We start from the raw sequence: 19,359 nt of genomic DNA on the forward strand, positions 1-19,359 counted from the left end.
TGTTTTTCTTCTTTTGCCCAGCTTCTTCCCATTTCTGTTTCCATTATGCATTTAATGAAGTAGGCTCTTGCCTCTCAAATCTCATGCCACAATTCATTTTGTTCTTTAAAGCATAGCAGGGCAAATTTTGTTGTTTGTTAAAATAGTAACAAGTGGCCATTTAGGATTATTTTAAAATCCTGACAGAATAGTTCAGCTGATTTCTCCCCCCCCCCGCCCTCTGTTTTCCAGAGTGATGCTTTGGAACTGTGCAATAAGATAAGTGGTGCAATTGACAGAGTTGATCGTATGTTCACATCTGAATTTGACGCTGAGGTGGATGAGTCAGAATCTGCTACACTGCAGCAATATTATCGAGAAGCCATGATTCAGTGTTACAATTTTGGTTTTGAGGTAGGCTCAGCCAAAACCTCTTGCCTCATTTCCATAGGATTAAAAATGTTTAACTTGCTTCAAAGAAAAGAAATTGTATTTCAGCAAATTGTTTGTAATGTTTAGCGTCCTGGGATGCTAAACTGAAAGAGTTGCTTGGAGAACAGAAGAATGCACGGAATCTGCTCAAACTGTGCTCGTCTCCATTTCATATCCTTTGTACTGGGCCGCCTGACATTTTCCTTCTGTTTAGTGACTATGAAACAGGGACCCTTAAAAGTGTCTGCTCTTACGTTAACTTTACAAAGAAGGTGCAGGTGGCCTGATTTTCCTGTAGATAGCAACAGGCTTTGAATGCAAATTTTTACAAACACATACTGCATGATTATTTGTTGCTGAATTTTTCTGTGTAGCTGCATTGTGATTACATGGGTTGTTGGGAAATTGTAGATTGGGGTATATAACTCTGAGGGGTAAAAAAAAGGTACAGGAAAACCTTAATTTTGATTTTAATATATTACAGTACCATAAAGAAGTCATTCGTCTGATGTCTGGAGAATTCAGGCAGAAAATTGGAGACCAGTATATTACTTTTGCAAGAAAGTGGATGAATTATGTCCTTACTAAATGTGAGAGTGGTCGAGGCACTAGACCAAGGTAATGATTATGTGGCAGTCTTTGGTGTTTTCCTTCCCATTCTTTTCAGTAAGACCTGGAGCTTTTCTGCACAGGTTAATTTCCTCGGTTCCGGTCCCATACTATGTCTGGCTTTGGGCTGATTTCCACGCGCTATTTGGTGCCCTTTGTTGTCAGTTTAGTTGTTCCTTGCATTTTCTCTGACTTTTCTCTGACTGCTGTTGCATTTTTCTCTGACTGCTGTTGCATTTTCTCTGACTGCTGTTGCTGCAGTCTTTATTTGAAGCTGACTCTGAGTTGCCTTTGTTCCTTGCTCATAATATTTCTTTCGGCTTTGTTTGTCCTGCCCTCTCCCACCCACCTCCCACCCACTTTTTGACTGGTCTTTCCTTATTGTCCATGCCTTCTGCTCTTCCCCCTCCCTCTCCACCCTGGAAATGAGGCGTCTGCTTGTATTATGTGGAAGCAAATGATGATTCTTGGATGTACACATTTATCTATTACAGATCAGAGAATCACAATTCACTTATACCCATCTGATAATACAATTCATGTGAGCAAGCTGTGTTCAGGATCCACAAACTTGTTTTTGTGCAGCAACTGATTAGTGAAGAGATTAAAAAGTCAGCAGTATGAGAAAGAGGGAGGAGGTGTCCATGATAGGGCGGGGGGGGGGAGGAGAAGAAAGTGTGCTTGTTGAGCAACTTGTCCCTTCCACGTGCACACACAGATCCATTCACATAGAGCATTCATTGTGACTGTCTTGCTATGCTTTCCACTAGCTACACAGAACTGATCAGTGACACACAACCCAATGAATTCGTAAAGAGCTGGGCTTCTTGGCTTTGGACTCTGACAGTCCCTGCTCAGCCAGTCTTTCCCTCCCCCTTTCAGAGCTTGGCAAAAGTCTGCTTGGAGCCTTCCCAAAAGTCTGGTTGGAGAATTCCCAAAGCTTTGCTTCCCTCCCCACATTTTTGGCTGCTTCTTTTCCAGTCCCTTTTCACCAGTTTAGAATGTAACTTGCCCTCACAAAGAGGAATGTGCTGGTGGTGGAGAGATGGAAGAATCATTTTTTTTCAAAAAAATCAACCATTATACCCATGCACAAAAAATAAAAAGGGAGGTGCTGTGATGCCACCAATGACAGCAGCACTCTTGCTTGAAAATCCTGAATATTTAAGGCACATGCAGAAGAAAATAAACTGATTCCACAACTGTAAAAATGTAGGAGGGCAGACATGCAGAAGTACCATATCCAAATTAATTTCAATCCTTGTGAATTGACTACTAAAAATTCAGGAATAAGTTAAGCTAGTAGAAAAGAAACTTTCCCACAAACATGAAGCATTGTTGCTGCTTGATTGCTGTGAGGAATTTTATTGAAATGTTACAACATGTTACATGAGAGACAGGATGCTAGACTAGGTGTTTTTGGGATATTCAGTCCGTGAGGATTGGATCCACTTTGGGCCGCTGTAGTTCTGCACTTGAGGGGTTTGAACTGAAGTGGGGTCTGTTTATTTTTTCTGCACTAGAAAAATGCCCTCTTTCTGCTGCAGGCTTTTTGGGGAACATGTCAGTTTCATCAGTTGATCGGCTGATGAAACTTACCAAGGTTTTTTTGGTTTTTTTTTAAGGCACCAACATTGCAATGTTGCTGTTTTTTTTTTAAAAAAAAATAAACACCAAAAAAGAGTGGACTAAAAACTGCAGGAAGCACAGAGGGAAACTTTAAAATATCAAGTGGGATTCACAGCTCTCTGCAGAGTTTTGTGTTAGCCATATTGCAGTCTTCTCTCCCCCCCTCCCCCACATCAGCTGCAAGTTTTTCTTTAAAGGAACCAAATTGCACTGTTGCTGTTTAAAAAAAAGATTAAGAAAAATTCAGGAAAAACCCTGGATTGGTTGCTGTTCAACCAATCATAGTGCAGGTAGATAAAGGAGAGGGCAAAAGGCAGGGCTAGGACCAGGCCTCATGCTGAATGAAGCATTCTGCATGTCAAAAAAGCAGCAGTTCAACTACATTGGGAAAAAAAATGGGTGTGTATATGTATAGGGAGAAAAGCCGGGGAAAGATCAATTCTGTGGCAGATGCAGCCCTTTCCTGTGCAGATCACAAAAAGGTCTGGAAAACAGTTTGGAGACTTAATGGAGATACTTTGTCCATGTGTGCAGAACTCTGGATAGAAATCAACGCAGCATGGAGCCAGAACCAATGAAAAAGCCCCATGAGGAAAAGACCCTAGATGGACCAGTGGTCGGATCCAGCAGGGCTCTTTTTCTTATAGATATATACTAATGGCCAAGTGGCCCTGATCTGTGAATACTTAAATCCAGAGATTAAAGCCATGAATGGATAAGACAGATCTTCCTAGATACCTGAAAAATGCCCCAGATTTGGAGAAAAATCTGATATGTAAAAAAAAAATACATTGGGGACTAAAAAAACTCCAAAATGATCAAAGGAGCATCTGTAACTTTAACCAGATGCACTCAGTGTTTGTTGTTAGGCAACTGTAACAGTTCATCCAGTATTCTGGGCTTGCTTTATGTTAGTAAAATGCATAGGAGGGGGGCAAGGCCCTTTCCAAGGTGGTTTTGGCCTTTGAGGATAGACAGATCAGGGCCAGACCAAGAAGCAACCACCAGGTGACTTGATACGTGATTTGCATGATTCACCCAGGCCTGGCTGCTTACTACTGTTCAACAGCAAACTCTCCCCACCCCAAGCCAATGTAGTGTTGTGGTTAAGAGTTTCAGAGGAGGATGTGGGGGACTCAGGTTCAAGCCTCCACCCTGCTGTGGAAGCTCACTGAGTGACTGAACCAGTCATACACTCTCAGTTTAACCTACCTTGTTTGAAGACAAATATTCTTGAGAAATCAATGAGGGAAACTGTTCCTGAATTATTTTCTTAATTTAGAAGACATGTTTAGTGAGATTTCAGGAATGGCTGTTAAGAACTTCTGGACTTCCATGGGGTAATACTATTTCATGAAGTGTAAGCTCATTTGGAATAAGTTAATTGTCATAACCAGAAAACAAGCCTAGAATTAATACTTGCCACATAATTTAACTGTTCTTAATTGGAGGTAGAAGCAATCTCTTATTGCCATTAAATAAGCAATGCTGTTTAGAGAATACTTTTCAGCATATTTATTGAATCAAGAGAGTCACTAACCCTCTGACACTCTCTAGTGATTCAGCAGGTATTTTCACTCAGGACAGTTTAGTTTTGGTTAATCAGGGCTAGCCTAAGAATTTTGGGCACCAAAGCCGCAGCCCCTACCTCCTGTGTCTCCTGGCATCACAGGGTGGTGGTGGTGGTGCTGGTGGAGGAGGAGGAGGAGGAGGAAAACAGCATGCAGTCTCCTCACTACCTCATGCTGGCAGATTGAGGGGCAGGGGGGGGAGCTCGGAAAACAGCATGGAAGGAGGAGTGCAGGTGCCATTTTTCACCTTTCCAGCCCCCCAGCAGTAGTAGGGGGGAGTGAAGAGTGTGACCATCTAACTGTGTATTCCTCTATGAATATTAATGCAAGTAAAGCTTCAGGGGACAAAATCTTCAGTTGGCTTTATTATTTTATATTTGTATAATGTTTAGGGAAGGTTAAAAGGTAAAGGTAGTCCCCTATGCAAGCATCAAGTCATTACTGACCCATGGGGGGACATCGCATCATGACATTTTCTTGGCAGACTTTTGTTACTGGGTGGTTTGCCATTGCCTTCCCCAGTCATCGATACTTTACCCCCAGGAAACGGTACTCATTTTACCGACCTCAGAAGGATGGAAGGCTGAGTCAACCTTGAGCCGGCTACCTGAACCTGGCTTTTGTGTAATATGGTAACAAGGATAGTTTCCTTACTAAACCTTATATGAACATTTTGGCTAATGAATTAACCTCTGTCTCATCAACAGGTGGGCAACACAAGGTTTTGATTTTCTTCAAGCTATTGAGCCAGCCTTTATTTCAGCTCTGCCTGAAGATGACTTCTTGGTAAGTCCTTAACCATTCTTACATTTAAGTTGATCAGTATTAGCTTCAAATGGCTGTGCTTGAGACCATCCTATTGGGAGAGAAGGGCTGTTTTTAGAGTTCATCAGCATTCATTATACTTGACTGATACATGTTGATTAAAAATAGAATGCTGTGGTATTTATTGTCTCAACACTTCTTACTTTCTGTTTCCAGAGTTTACAGGCTTTGATGAATGAATGTATTGGCCATGTAATTGGAAAGCCTCACAGTCCTGTTACAGGTTTGTACCTTGGTAAGGCAACAGCAACAGTCTCTTCCTCTGGAATTTTACAGCTGTAGTTTATAGATATGTAAGTGTTTTTGGTAAAAAGTGAATTTGTTAATTTGAAACTCTTTAAGTGTTGCAATAAAAGGTGAATTAACTGGAAGTTGTGCTTTACAAATCAGTTGTCTAATGCACAGGTTGCATATTGGTCATGTAAATATCTTTCCCAGCCATCCTATTAAAGATCCTTTAGCTTAGGCCTGAACGCTGTGTGACCCATCCAGCCAAATACCACCCATCAGCCATATGTACTGATCTTCCAAGTGTTTATAACCCCCCCCCCCGCTCCATTCTCTTGCAGCTGCTGGCAATGAGTAAAAACAGCAGATCTGTGGTGGACCACTGAACTTGGCTGGTGGACTGTATTAGGTTTGGCCAGTGTGTATGAACTGGAGAGGCCAGCAAGCAAATACGTAGAATGAGTGTGGCTTCTTCTGCAGAAAATATATAAACAAATGAGGTTCTTTTGTTACAAAATGACTGTATTACTATGATGTGTGCAGTTACAGTGGATGCTTCAATTACATTAATAGATGTGCACTATCATTATATAATGCTGAGCTTGAATGGTCCTTAGTGGACTTTTGTGGAAGAACCATTGGCTTAAGGAAATTAAATATGAACTGTAGTATTTGATCATCAAAGGTAGACTGGAAATGATTTTGACTCATGCAAGTATAGGTTCGCTGTGAAAGTATATATCCATAGTGGAAAGTGTCCAGTTGAAGCTGACTTACAGCAACCCCTGCTGGGGTTTTCAAGCCAAGAGACTAACAGAGGTGGTTTGCCATTGCTTGTCTCTGCCTAGCATCCCTGGTCTTCCTTGGAGGTCTACCCTCCAATTACTAACCAAGGACAATCCTGCTTAGCTTTACAACCCAGGTCAGGACATACATCCATAGTCAAGTTAAATATTTATTTTAGATATATTTCCAAAAGTGGATTTGTCTTCAATTTTAGGTAGCCTTTTGTTTAAAAACAAAACTTTAAAAAAAAACTTTTGTAAAAAAAAACCTTTTGTTCTTGTTTTCTTAAACTATTTTTTATGACAAATAGAACCTTAAAAAGTAGGACTAATTCATGTATTAGTGTTTACAATTTCTTGTAGTAGGCCAATTGTCTAGAATGGTTCATTTCCTCTACAGATCATTAGCCAGTATGATGAACTGACCCATTTCTTAAACTTCACTTACACTGGACTGTCAGGCAATCTGCACACATCATGAATCATTCCATTTATCGTTTACTAAAGAATATCTAGATGGATTTCAACCCAGTTGCTGCCACTTCAAACAAGTTGCATAAACTGGATCTCAGTAACAATGCTCTTGTATTAATGTGGCATGCATGTGTTGGGTGTTTTCTTAAGCCATTTGAATTGTCTCCTATTTGTAGCTATTCATCGGAATAGTCCTCGTCCTGTGAAAGTACCACGATGCCATAGCGATCCCCCAAATCCTCACCTCATCATCCCAACACCTGAAGGGTTCAGGTATTAAGAGTATATCTAATCCATATTATTTGTAGTTGAGAGAGAGAGAGAAAGAGAAATGTTGTTTCTGAAGCAGTTCAAGCAGCTTTACCATCTCCAACCTTTTCAATCTGTTTTTAGATAAAAGGATATTTGCATTTTCCCAGCATTGAAATCTACAGTGTTTTGGCCATCATTCCCCTGCCATAGTATCCGTTGCTACTTGTTTTGTGGAATGTGATTGCTTCCATGGTATAGTGCCTATGAAATCTGTAGTGATGAATGACACAGCTCCACCCTCCTCTCCTTGCCGCTCATCCCTGAGCCATGTTTAATATTCCTTGTTTGTTTCCCTTCTGTTTCCCCTGATAATGTGTTTTTTGTAAATAACCATCCTGCTGCAGTGCTGTAGTTAGCTTCTCTCCTTTTTTGTTTCTAAATCTGCCCTGAGCCCACTTGGTTGGGGAGGGCGGACTGTAAATCTAAGTAAATAAACAAATAAATAAAATAAACAGCTTCAGAAGGCAGTAATGCTAAGGTTGTGTTACTCTCCACCTGTTTGATTTCTTTTTCTATTCATAACTTTAGCTACCTCTCCGTCCTCACAAAAGGCATCAAATAGCAACATAGCTATAACCCACAACATGGATGCCCTTCCAGATTTTCTTTCTATATGAAGACAGAATAGCTTGATAGTAGTACCCTAGTATAACAGTTCTAATATTAGGTGGTTTTCACATGGGAGCAGGCTTGTGTGATTTCCGTGTTTCCACTGTAGCTGTGCTGATAAAGAACAGCTGCAATGGGTTTTCCATATAGCAAATTTCCTTGCTCCATTCCCCCAGCAACTGCCACCTCCCTCTCCCCTGGGCTACTAGAGCTTTTTCATTTTAAAAAAATCATCAATTTTGTATCATTGTACTAATACACTTTTAGAAACAGGGACCCTTAGAGACTTGAAGGCGGCATCTCATTTTCCTCTCTCCCACTATTTCCTTTTCCCCTTTCTTGAAAGCGCCCTGCTTTTCTTGCTTCCTTCTGTCCTTCTCATCCACCAGACTGTTACATTTATTAAGATAATGGGATATTGATACAACAATATGAAATTGCCGATTTAAAAAAATCAATAATGCCTCCCCGGGCAGGGGGCGGGGGGCACAGTGAGGGCAGGGTCAGGGGAAAATAGCTGTTGTGGGCATGAAAATATGAACTTTCCCACCCACATGGCAGTCATCCCAGTTTTACTGCTTTATCTTTTCAAAAACCACTGCAAAGCAGGTTTGAGAAAAGTTGTAGAAATCTTGAGACGTACATGACTTCACCATGTAGTGAGGAAGCAGGAATAAATAAAACCCATTTCCATCCGCATTATACCTGGGGCAGATGTGTGGGGATGGCCTAGAATAGTGTTATTGTTGAAACCCTGTTTTATTAATTGACTACAGGATACTCAGAGAAATTAAATGCAATAAATAAAGGTTCTGTTGTGATGCTGTTCTCTTCTGGTTGTAAAGTGCAGGAGTGTGCATACATTTACCTCTGATATTGCTACTCCTGTCTAAAGTATATTAAGAAAGAAACCTGAATATGGTGGCATTTCTGCATCTTAGAAAGGAACACTGGTGTTTCACATTACTCTCAAGATTTCAACTCCAGAATTAGTCCAAAAGTACCTTAAAAGTTAACCATTCAGTGTGTTCTTATTCATAAATAAAAATAGCAAGGTGCTTTTCCAATTTTGTTTTTGATACATATGGATGGATCATCTCTTGTATGCTGGAAACCATCAGGGTTCAATATTGCAAGCAAGTTTTAGTGAGTAGTCTGGGAACTTTACTTTCTATTAAATTTGTTCAGAACTCAAATAAGCAAAATCACTTCACAAGGTTTATCAGACTACTGTTTGAGTCACCATAATTTAAAAAGCCACAAAAAAGGATGGAGGCAGGCCCTTTCCCTGAAGTTTTTCTTCTTACTGCAGCACAAGGAGTGTCCCATGTGACGTACGGAACCATTGCAGCACTGCTCTTAGTCGCCCCACTCCCGTCAGTGGTGACTCAACTCAGCCAAAACCTGTCAGCAGTACAAATGACATCAGGTAGCTCCACCCGGCAATGTAGCAGACTCATTCCTGTTCATGTCCCTCATCCATTCTGCTTGCACTTAGATACCAGTAGTTCCTTTGGTTCCATTGTATGTTCCATGTGATTTACTCATTCTATTAAACTTGTGACATTTTTAAAAAAAATTAGCACAGTGCATGTTATATGTTAAGATTAAAAAATTGAACGTTTTTTTGCATGATTGAAAAGAAAATTCCCTTGTTTTAGTATCACTAATGCATGCAGTTCTTTTTCTGTAGCTCCTCTGCATTTTTATAGTACGTAATTGCCAATGAATTCACATTGAACTTGGAGGCTATTATTTACATTTTAACTGAACTTAATTCTATAAGTTTCTACCTACTGGCAGTATGAAGTTTTCTATTTGAACTCTTTAACTCTTGGTGACAAACCCACTATCAGATAGATGTGTGTTTGGAGCACTAAACAATGCACAGTGCACAAATGCTACCATAATTAGTTACTCTTCTTTCCAGTATCCCATATTTCAGATAAGTAGAAAACAAAGCAAAGATAAGGCAGTTGTATCCAGAACATTGACAATGTCTTCCATGAATTATTTGTTTCTTTGTACAGTGGCTTGGATCCCACGGACATTCCTCTCATGCTTCTCTCTGGCTACTGTGCACTTGGTTCCTCTGCTGCTAGGTCTTTCATATGCACAAGATCCAAAGTTATAGGATTGGGTTCCAAAAGCATAATGTTTTGGCATTCCACCCGGTACTCCCCCCCGCCCCCGCCTTCCGCTCTGTCTCTCATTTATGTTCTTTTTCGTGGAATGTGTGAAGTGCACATTCCCCTCACCCCGTTGTCTCTGATACTGCTCCATTTTAAAGTAATAGAGCTATGGCTACTCCCCAAAGACTTAAGGCCCCCTTTCCCACAATGCAACCTAAGATAGGTTTCTGACTGTGCCTGTATATTCATCTATCCCAATCTATCCTTTGTCTAAAAAACAAACAAAAATTCACATTGCTTGGGGAATTCACTACTATTGAATAGCTGTATAAAGATCTGTATCATTTTCACCCCCCACCCCATGTAGCTTTCATTGATGTGACCAGGCTGCTTTCACGTATTGGAAGCTTCTAAGCCTTGATACTTTAGAAAAGGGGGAGTGAAAGTGCTAGTTAATGCAGCAGTGATTTGTGTTTTCTTTTGAAACAGAGGTTCCAGCGTCCCCGAAAATGATCGACTGGCTTCAATAGCTTGTGAGCTGCAGTTTAGGTCTTTGAGTCGCCACTCCAGTCCCACTGAGGAACGTGAAGGTGATTGCCTTTGTCACTGTGATAAGCTGTTGCAAATTGTTGTGTGTGGTTTTCCTAAAACCTTTCACTTCAAAATGAGATTCTGCCAACTTTGGCCTCTTGTTTTCCCAAATGCATGAGGAGATCTTGCCAAATTAGGACCAGCCTTTAAAAATAGGCCTCTTACATTAGGAAGGTTTTCAAACTGACCTCACTCTTCAGATTATTTAATTATTCATTAGAGCTATTTATGTTCAACATTTCCATCAAACTGCAAAAAGCACTGTGACAATTAACTCCTGGTTGTTACCACTTTTTTTTGTATACTGTGAGTGACAGGGTGCTTGTTTAATGCCTTAAAACAGGAGATCTGCCATATCATGACTGCAAAATCCTAACTAAAAAGACCAGAAGAAGAAGCCTAACTCAGTTTTTACTCTTATCCAGAATTGGAATATCCCGATCTGAAGGGAAATACACCAGTCCTCTCTTTTTAGGTTGAAGTGGCTTACCCCCTTCCTAACCAGTGAATTTCTAGAGGCTCTGACTGGCTGACCAGTCTCTAGGGCTTGCTTGAGGGCAATTTCTAATTTCACGGTTACTGATTTAATTGCAAATTTTAACATTTTGTTTGTTTGCTGCTGCGGCAATCAGTACCAAAGTTCTGTCTATCTTCCAGGGCTCTGAACCAATCCTGGGGATTTTGCCCTCAAGCAAGCCCTATGTAGAAATGTTCTTAGATTTGGTACTTGTGATAGAAGTACAGATATTCTTGGTTATACACAATTGCCATGATTCAGACAATTTCTATAGAGGCTGTATCAATTGCATGTGAATGTATCTTTCTAGTTCATATGAAAGTTTTCCCCAGGCAAATACAAGTAAGTAAGACCTAGAAGTCATCCAGGAGGATTCTGTGGTACCACCACATGAATGAACCAGCAATTATATTTAATGAGAACTTAATTTATTCAGATTATTTAGGATTTTTTATATGATTGATCAGGAAATTGCATATTCTCTAAACATCACTTATGGCTTGTTACTGGGATCCTAGAATATTGCAAGGATGACTTAATTTCTCTGCTTATTTAGAAAGTCCTGTTTTCCACCTTTTTTCCATCATTTGCTCATTCACAGTTTTTTGTTTTTGTGTATAGCCTTAAATGCCTATAGAAGGAATGCTCTATAATAGTGCTCAGTGCCTGGTTTTAACATGCCTGTTTCTACCCTTATAGGCAACTTTGTTTTCTCTCTAGATTGTAAGGCCTTTCAGGCTAATTTCCTCCATATTAATATCATCTTCCACTATAGGGCCTTTTATAATAATTCTGAATTTTTTGACATATTTTAAATATATATAGGAGCCATTAGACAGTTGGTGAAAAACCAGGTTGCACGTCTATTGTTTCTAAAGTTTTTCACAACATTTTATTCTTACAGAGCCATCTTATCCTAAAGGAGATTCTGGTGGGTCAGCCCGAAGAAGTTGGGAGCTTCGAACTCTCATCAGTCAGACCAAAGGTAAGGATAAGAAGCAGTTATTTTGCTAAGAGAAGTATTTTAGATTACCATTGATACTAGGGATGATTTTAGAAATTCTCTATATACCAGTTGTTATAAACTGTTAACAAAGTCTAGGGCAAAAATCAAGCCAAGGTTTGTGTCTTCGTCAGTATGAATGGATATTGAATGATGGCATATTTATTTATGTCATTTATAGTCCCCCTTCTCAGTGAGACACAAGGCAGGTTACACAGCATGAGACAATCTGGGGAGCTAACACTAAGTTAAAGCAAAGTATAAACATTAACATGACACACTAAATGATGCCGAGATTACATAGCAGGATCATACTTATAGCAACATACAATATGCATGAGACTCAGTAGTATAGACCACAGTGCCCATCTTTTTACCAAAGCATCTTTCAGAAACATTTCTTTACAGTACAGCCGTATTACTTGTGTTAAAAAATTAAAAAAGCCCTACTGAATAATTCCTTTTTGCATAGTTTGCAGAAAGCCAGGAGATGGGAGCTTTCCTGACTCATCAGGCATGCCATTCCACAAGGCGAGGGGCCACAACAGAGAATGCATGTGTATGGACAGCTATTGATTTTGCTCAGTTGAAGAGTGGCAACTGCAGAAAGTTCTGCTTCTAAAAGTGAAGCTGTTGTTATGGAGCATAGGGGAAGATGCAGTCTCACGGATATGATGGCCCCAAGCCATGAAAGGCTTTGTATGTGATACCCAGTGCCTTGAATTGAGCCTGGTAGCTGATGAGCAGCTAGTGGAGTGAATGCAAAATGCAAGTAATATGAATACTCCATCTAGCTCATGATAATAACCGAGCTGCGGCATTCTGCACCAGTTGGAGTCTCTGAGTTAACTTTGCAGCAGTCTGGTCTTAGTGTTTCTGTGGAGTGGATCTAGGTGGCCCAATTGTTCATATCAAGGTAGGGGACCATCTTCCAGGTTAGAATAAGTTTGAAAAAGCATTTTTACAGTTGGATTAACTTGCTTCCCCAACAACAATGCTTTATTTAGTATAACCTCCTAGGCATAATTGACTCAGCAAGGGTCAATTAAACCCTGAACTCCTGCTCCACTCTAAATCTCCAGCAAACCTCGCCTTGGCCTTTCAGGTAATCTGATTGACATCCAATGGGTTTAATTTGTTTAATGTTTTTACCAACATAAAGGGTGAGTTTCACTGATTTCTCCCCACACACCCATGGCAAGTTCCCTTCCCAAGCTATTCCTGATGGTCTCCCCAGAAGGAGCATTTGGAGGGCATTTCTGGCTGCTGCAGGAGGGGAGGATGCAGGGAAAACATACTTTTATGCACAGAAATCCTTATGATCATGGAAAATTGATGTATTGTCGAAGGCTTTCACGGCCGGAGAACGATGGTTGTTGTGGGTTTTCCGAGCTGTATTGCCGTGGTCTTGGCATTGTAGTTCCTGACGTTTCGCCAGCAGCTGTGGCTGGCATCTTCAGAGTTGTAGCACCAAAAGACAGAGATCTCTCAGTGTCTTAACTGAGAGATCTCTGTCTTTTGGTGCTACACCTCTGAAGATGCCAGCCACAGCTGCTGGCGAAACGTCAGGAACTACAATGCCAAGACCACGGCAGTACAGCCCGGAAAACCCACAACAACCATCATGGAAAATTGTAGGTGGGAATCCAACCCAGTATGTCTTTTTATCATCTCTTTAAAAAAATTAATTGCAACCTAATGGGGAAAGATACGTTCCCCTTCCCTTGCCAAGCTTGGTACAAACATCCATTACCGAGGTCCACCCCCTTTCAGTCTTTGCTACATTCCTCCCTGCTCCATAATAACAGTTTGAAACAGGTTTAATTATCAGTTATTCCAATCAAGTCCTGAAACGCTTCAGTAGTGGCTTTGTATACTATTTTAATAGTATAGGGGCACTGTTGTGTGGTACACATGAAATAAATGTTTAAATAACAGAACATGTTCAGTTTCCCCTTTCTTTTCTTGCTTTCAGACTCTGCTTCCAGGCAGGGGCCCATGGAAGCAGTTCAGAAATCAGTTCAGCTCTTTGAAGAGAAACGGTACCGAGAAATGAGGCGGAAAAATATTATTGGCCAAGTTTGTGACACCCCCAAATCTTACGATAATATCATGCATGTAGGCTTAAGAAAGGTGACTTTTAAATGGCAAAGAGGAAACAAAATTGGTAAGTACTTATGGTAAACTACCTCTAAAGTTTTAATAAATGCATCCCTACCCCCCTTACATCCTAAATATTTGTTGCTCTGACTCAGCTGTTAGCATGCCAAAATAGTATTTTACACTTTTCCAATTGGCTAAAATGTTGATGAGATTATGCATTCTGTTGCACAACACATTTAAAGTAATCTAGTACAAACAGATGATATCCATTTTTCAGTGTGTCTCCCAAATGGCATCCAACTTGCATCTGTGGTTCATGATCCAGGAAGTGATATGCACATGGACACCTGTAATGATAGCCATGAGCATATATAGCTTTAAAAGGGGGTTAGAGAGACTCATTAAAGGGTAGGTGCATCACTGGCTACTATTCCATGGTGATTAAAGGGAACCTCTGTATTCAGAAGCAGTAAACCTCTGAAACGTGCTAGGAGGCAACATCAGAGGAACGCCTCTTGGCCACTATGCCCTGTTCGTTGACCCCCCAGGATGACTGGTAGGCCACTGTGTGAAACAGGTTGCTAGGCTAGATAGATCACAGGTCTGATCTATCAGGGCTTTTCTTATGTTAAGCTCTGTTTATAACTACAGTTAGTAACTGTTTACAGCTGGTGAATAAGTTATTACTGATCAGTTAGAAATCAATTAGAAATTAAAATTGATGTGTTCATGCAGTTGTAGAAAAAAAGCTCTTGGAACTCATGCACATTTTTGCTACTCAGTTATTTCTGTGTAGGAGAAAAAGAACATATGCATTACTTGGTGTTTAGTTGCCACAATTACAGAAGTGTTGCAGTTAATGAATGGAGTCATACTTTTGCTTTATATGGGATGTTCTTGGGGAATTTCATCCAAAACAAATCCTGTGTTTGGAAGTAGTAGAAGTATAAATGCTATTCACCTAAAGTCTTAATGTATTGTTATAGGTCTTGATAATTTCATCTGAGAGACATAAGTAAATGTCTTTTATTGAGTGCTGTTTGCAAAAGATAAGTGTAACTTCCGTACTACACAACAACTTTAATCAGAACAGGAATATAACCTTTCTTGGCTGCCTGATGCCTTGATTTCAGTAGAACTTGCTTCCAAATAGGCATATGGATAACTATAACCATAATTGCAACATGTAGCATTATTATACAGTTTGTGCTGTTCAGTTGTATTACTGAAAATTGTCTGTCCTTTGTGGGAATAAAGGTTCTATATAACCTAGAAGATTGTGCACTGAACTGCTTACAGTGCAGAGATGCAATACTTCATTCTATTTTTTAGTGATTGTATTAAATCATAAACATAGGAAAAAATAGCTATGGAATTGATCATCAACATGCATTTTTAAATGGATGGGTCAGATACAAAACTTGGTTCATTTTGCTAGAATTGTGAACCATATATTTTTTGCAAAGTTATTTATTTCAGATAATAACTATATACACAGAAAGTATAACTACATCATACAATCATCCAAATCATATCTCTACAGTCATCCACTAATTCAATCATCAATAATCATCCAAGTCATATATGAATCTAAGCATATCATCTAAATCCTGTATGGGAGAAACATAAGGAATAAACTATTATCAATTAAATAAAATTGTCATTAAACCTATATAGAACTTGCCCATATATATTCCTAATTTTCTACTTCTATTTAAATATCTTTCCATCATATTTAATAATAATTGTTCTACATAATCAATAAATATTTTCAATTTTTCCTGGAATTCTCAGATTCGCCTGTTGTGTATATAGGATGTTTAATTTTGCCATTGATGCATTTTCATATAACTTGTTTTTCCATTCTGTCAGATCTGGACATTGTTCTGCTTTCCATTTTGCTGCAAATACTACTCTTGTCGCATCATCATATATTTAAATAATTTGCTATATATTTTTGTAATACTACTTGGTAAAATATTTAATAACATTTTTCATCACAAACTTAAACTTTAATATCTTTTGCATTTCTTCATGTTTTTCTTTCCAATAGTTCCTTGCTTTCTTGCATGCCCACTACATATGATAAAATGTTGCACCTGTGTTTTGGCATTTCCAACACTTTCCATTGTAATCCTTGTTAGCTTTTGCAGTGTCCTTGGAAGTAATATACCATCTAAAAAACATTTTATACCGATTCTCTCTTAATATTTGGCATTCAGTAAATTTGTGAACTATATTTTCAGGGTACTTAAACCACTATTCTTGTAATTCTGCAGGAGAAGGTCAGTATGGAAAAGTGTATACCTGTATCAGTGTTGACACTGGTGAATTGATGGCCATGAAAGAAGTAAGTCTCGTACTTATGAAATGCACTGCAGAATTAAAACAACTAAAAACAACTAATGCTTTTAGGACAAAGTCCCTGCTTTGTACAAACATGCATACATTCTTCTCTGATTTGTTTTGTAAACTAAGTTTTGAAAGCCTAGAAAATGTTAGGGGCCTGTATCTCATGTGGATTGAAGGAGGTTTGGAGATGGTTGTGTTTTTATTACTATTTTGTATTTTAATACTGCTTCGTAAGGCACCTTGAAGTTGAAAAAAATTACGAATAAAATTTTGCCTGTCCTATTGGCATTATCTAAAGAGACCTGTAGGTGGCATATTTATTGGGCTCCCCCCCCCCAGTGTATTTTGCTGTTCTTTCCTTGATTTTGGCAGCAGCGTTAATGAAGAACACCTTCTTTTGCAGATAAGGTTTCAGCCAAATGATCACAAAACAATCAAAGAAACTGCAGATGAGTTGAAAATTTTTGAAGGCATTAAACACCCTAACCTAGTTCGGTACTTTGGTGTAGAGCTACACAGGGTAAGTCAGTATTGGTCATTGGGACCTATAAATAACAAAGCTGCAAACTGACTGGAATGTACAGAACCTTTGGACCTTGTTTTGTATCATCAGTTCTGTTACTGTAACTTTACATAAACCAGTCCAGTAAGTTCCATAGATGGCATCATATTTGGTGTATGCATAATTTATAGTAACAAGTGACATATGATTTGTATAAGAATTCTGCTTGCCATTTTAATGTTACAGCAGGCTTTATAAAGTGGGAGTTTGTTGTTATAAACAAGTTGACTTATTTTACGTGTTATATGTAGTGACCCTATTTTTGGCCCATTGCAACAGATGGTTGCTGTGTTTATCCCTTGTTGGTAGAAAATACAGTACATATAACAATTGCATGCAAATATGCAATTAAACATTACTTTTAAGTTTCCTGAAACAGATCCAATGTCCTGCATACAGAAGATGCAATGAGTCCTAGTAATATTTTTTTGCTCATCACCTAAAGGAGGAAATGTACATATTCATGGAATATTGTGATGAGGGAACTCTGGAAGAGGTGTCAAGGCTGGGTCTTCAGGAACACGTTATTAGGCTCTACACAAAGCAGATCACAACAGCCATCAATGTCCTGCATGAACATGGTATAGTGCATCGAGATATTAAAGGTAAGCTATTTTATTTTTCATTTTCTTTTCTAACATTGTCCAGGAGGCTATGGGCTGACTTATAAGCACATGAATACATACACATATAAAGCTGTCTTATACTTAGACCAATTGTTCTGCCAAGTTCAGTATTGTCTACTCTGGTGATGACTCTCCAAGGTCTCAGGTAGAGTTCCTTCATATCTCCCACTACTTGCCAGGGATTGAACCAGGGACTTTCTGCATCCAAAGCAGATGCTGTACTGTGGAACTATGGCCCCCAGCTCAAACAAGATATGAAAACCAACAAGAAAAGAAACATTTACTATAATAAAACATGAGACTAAGGTGAGACAAACCCCAGACAGGTTAAGTTATCCCAGCTTTGTGCCCCCTTTCTGCTCGAGATAGGAGATTTTAGAACTTCTGGAAGATGTTCCAAAAGATACTGTTATCTTCTGGAAGAGAGCCAGTGTGATGTAGTGGTTAGAGTGCCAGACTAGGTTCTGGGAAACCCAGGTTCAAATCCCCACTCTGCCTTGAAAGCTGACCTTGGGCCAGTCACACCCTCATGACATAATCTACCTCATAAGGTTGTTGTGAGGATAAAATGGAGAAGTGGAGAGTGTTGTAAGCCACTTTGGGACCCCAATGGGGAGAAAAGTGGAGTATAAAAGTAAATAAATATTCCAGAATTCTTTTCTGGAGCAGAATATACATGTGGGAGTTTTGGCTGTTGTGAAGCTTGCACAAAGAATTCACTTGGGAAGTAAGTCAAGAGTGCTCGAAGGGGTAACCTAGGATGGTTAGATGTTAAGAGATCATGGTAGAACATGATGTCATGCCCAGGTTGTTGAAAACCTCCTCTCTGTGTTCTGGAAGGGAAGTGGGGGCTGAGGACGGTAGATGCAGGGTTACTTTGCCTCGTGGCAACTATCAACTTATTAATTGAGAGTGATCAATCTGTAGTAAACTATCACCATTGACTTTAAATTCTTACCTAGCTGTCAACTAAGAATTGATGTTACTTCATTTTTTTGTTTGTTACAATTTCAGGCGCTAACATCTTCCTTACTTCATCTGGGTTGATTAAGCTGGGAGACTTTGGCTGCTCAGTAAAACTAAAGAATAACACACAGACCATGCCTGGTGAAGTGAATAGTACTTTGGGGACTGCAGGTAAGAGAGCAGCTTTGAAAGACCCTTATGAGTAACATGAACTGTTGGCCTCTTCTGATGAGAAGAGGGCTGCATCAGGTATGGAGCAAAGAACCAAAAAAGTGGTGCAGTCAAAAAAGTAGTTTCATTCAGAAATATTGCCCCTGCATATTTCACTGACACTTTTTTTGGGGGGGGGGGGAGTGTCTATATAATAATATCAGGTGATTTCCACAGTGGAAATGTCTGAATAAAACAACTTTCTTCCACAGCACCACTGTGTTTATTCTTTGCTCGATGAAATATTTTAACAAAAATGTGCCTACCTCTGAGATACCTTTAATTGAACTCCAGGCAGTCTTAGTTCAGCTCCTCCAAAGCCCATGTTTATATATAGGTACATAGTGATGTATTGTGATAGGAAGTGTTCTGAAAACCATCTTTTTCCTATCCCTTTTTCCTGCCTTCTATTTAATTGCATCCTTGTTGCCTTTAGCCTCAATCACCCATCTCTTGTAAGCCCTTATCTTAGGGTTACCAACCTCCAAGTTGGGCCTGGAGTTCTCCTCAAATTACAACTGATCTCCAGACTACCCTGTAGGAAATGGCAGTTTTGGAGAGAAGACTCTATGGCATCCCATCTTGGCTGACCTCCTTTCCCTTCCCAGGTTCTGCCCTCTCAAAGCTTTCTCAAACTAAAGTGGGCAACCCTACCTCAGCTGGTAAATTCTTCCTAAAGATCTTCTGCCTTCCAACTGTATTCCAGCTGCTTCTGTGCTTCCTCTCCTCTCTTACTCTCTCAACTGCCACTTATATACCCTCTCAGGAAGCTTCCACCCAATTGACTGCTGACACTTGTTATAATTGGTTCTGGCATTCTGGACTTCAGGAACCCTCTTAAAGC

The 19,359-nt window shown here is 39.6% G+C and overlaps 1 protein-coding gene across 4 annotated transcripts in view; it reads left to right on the plus strand.

The window, feature by feature from the left end:
* MAP3K4 (mitogen-activated protein kinase kinase kinase 4) overlaps window positions 1-19,359 on the plus strand; it is an 80,193-nt gene that overhangs the window by 52,667 nt on the left and 8,167 nt on the right. Inside the window, exons 12-24 of one of the 4 annotated variants that reach the window (XM_054982231.1) lie at window positions 232-393; window positions 896-1,029; window positions 4,928-5,006; window positions 5,202-5,280; window positions 6,709-6,805; window positions 8,766-8,882; window positions 10,075-10,175; window positions 11,598-11,678; window positions 13,672-13,863; window positions 16,079-16,149; window positions 16,555-16,671; window positions 17,159-17,318; window positions 18,354-18,476. In XM_054982231.1, coding sequence (XP_054838206.1) covers window positions 232-393; window positions 896-1,029; window positions 4,928-5,006; window positions 5,202-5,280; window positions 6,709-6,805; window positions 8,766-8,882; window positions 10,075-10,175; window positions 11,598-11,678; window positions 13,672-13,863; window positions 16,079-16,149; window positions 16,555-16,671; window positions 17,159-17,318; window positions 18,354-18,476 — 1,513 coding nt within the window. The remainder of the gene's footprint in view (window positions 1-231; window positions 394-895; window positions 1,030-4,927; window positions 5,007-5,201; window positions 5,281-6,708; window positions 6,806-8,765; window positions 8,883-10,074; window positions 10,176-11,597; window positions 11,679-13,671; window positions 13,864-16,078; window positions 16,150-16,554; window positions 16,672-17,158; window positions 17,319-18,353; window positions 18,477-19,359) is intronic. The other 3 variants (XM_054982242.1, XM_054982250.1, XM_054982259.1) reach the window with 3 other exon arrangements.

This window comes from Eublepharis macularius, chromosome 1 (genome assembly GCF_028583425.1).
Source record: "Eublepharis macularius isolate TG4126 chromosome 1, MPM_Emac_v1.0, whole genome shotgun sequence".
NCBI classification, from domain to species: Eukaryota; Metazoa; Chordata; class Lepidosauria; order Squamata; family Eublepharidae; genus Eublepharis; species Eublepharis macularius.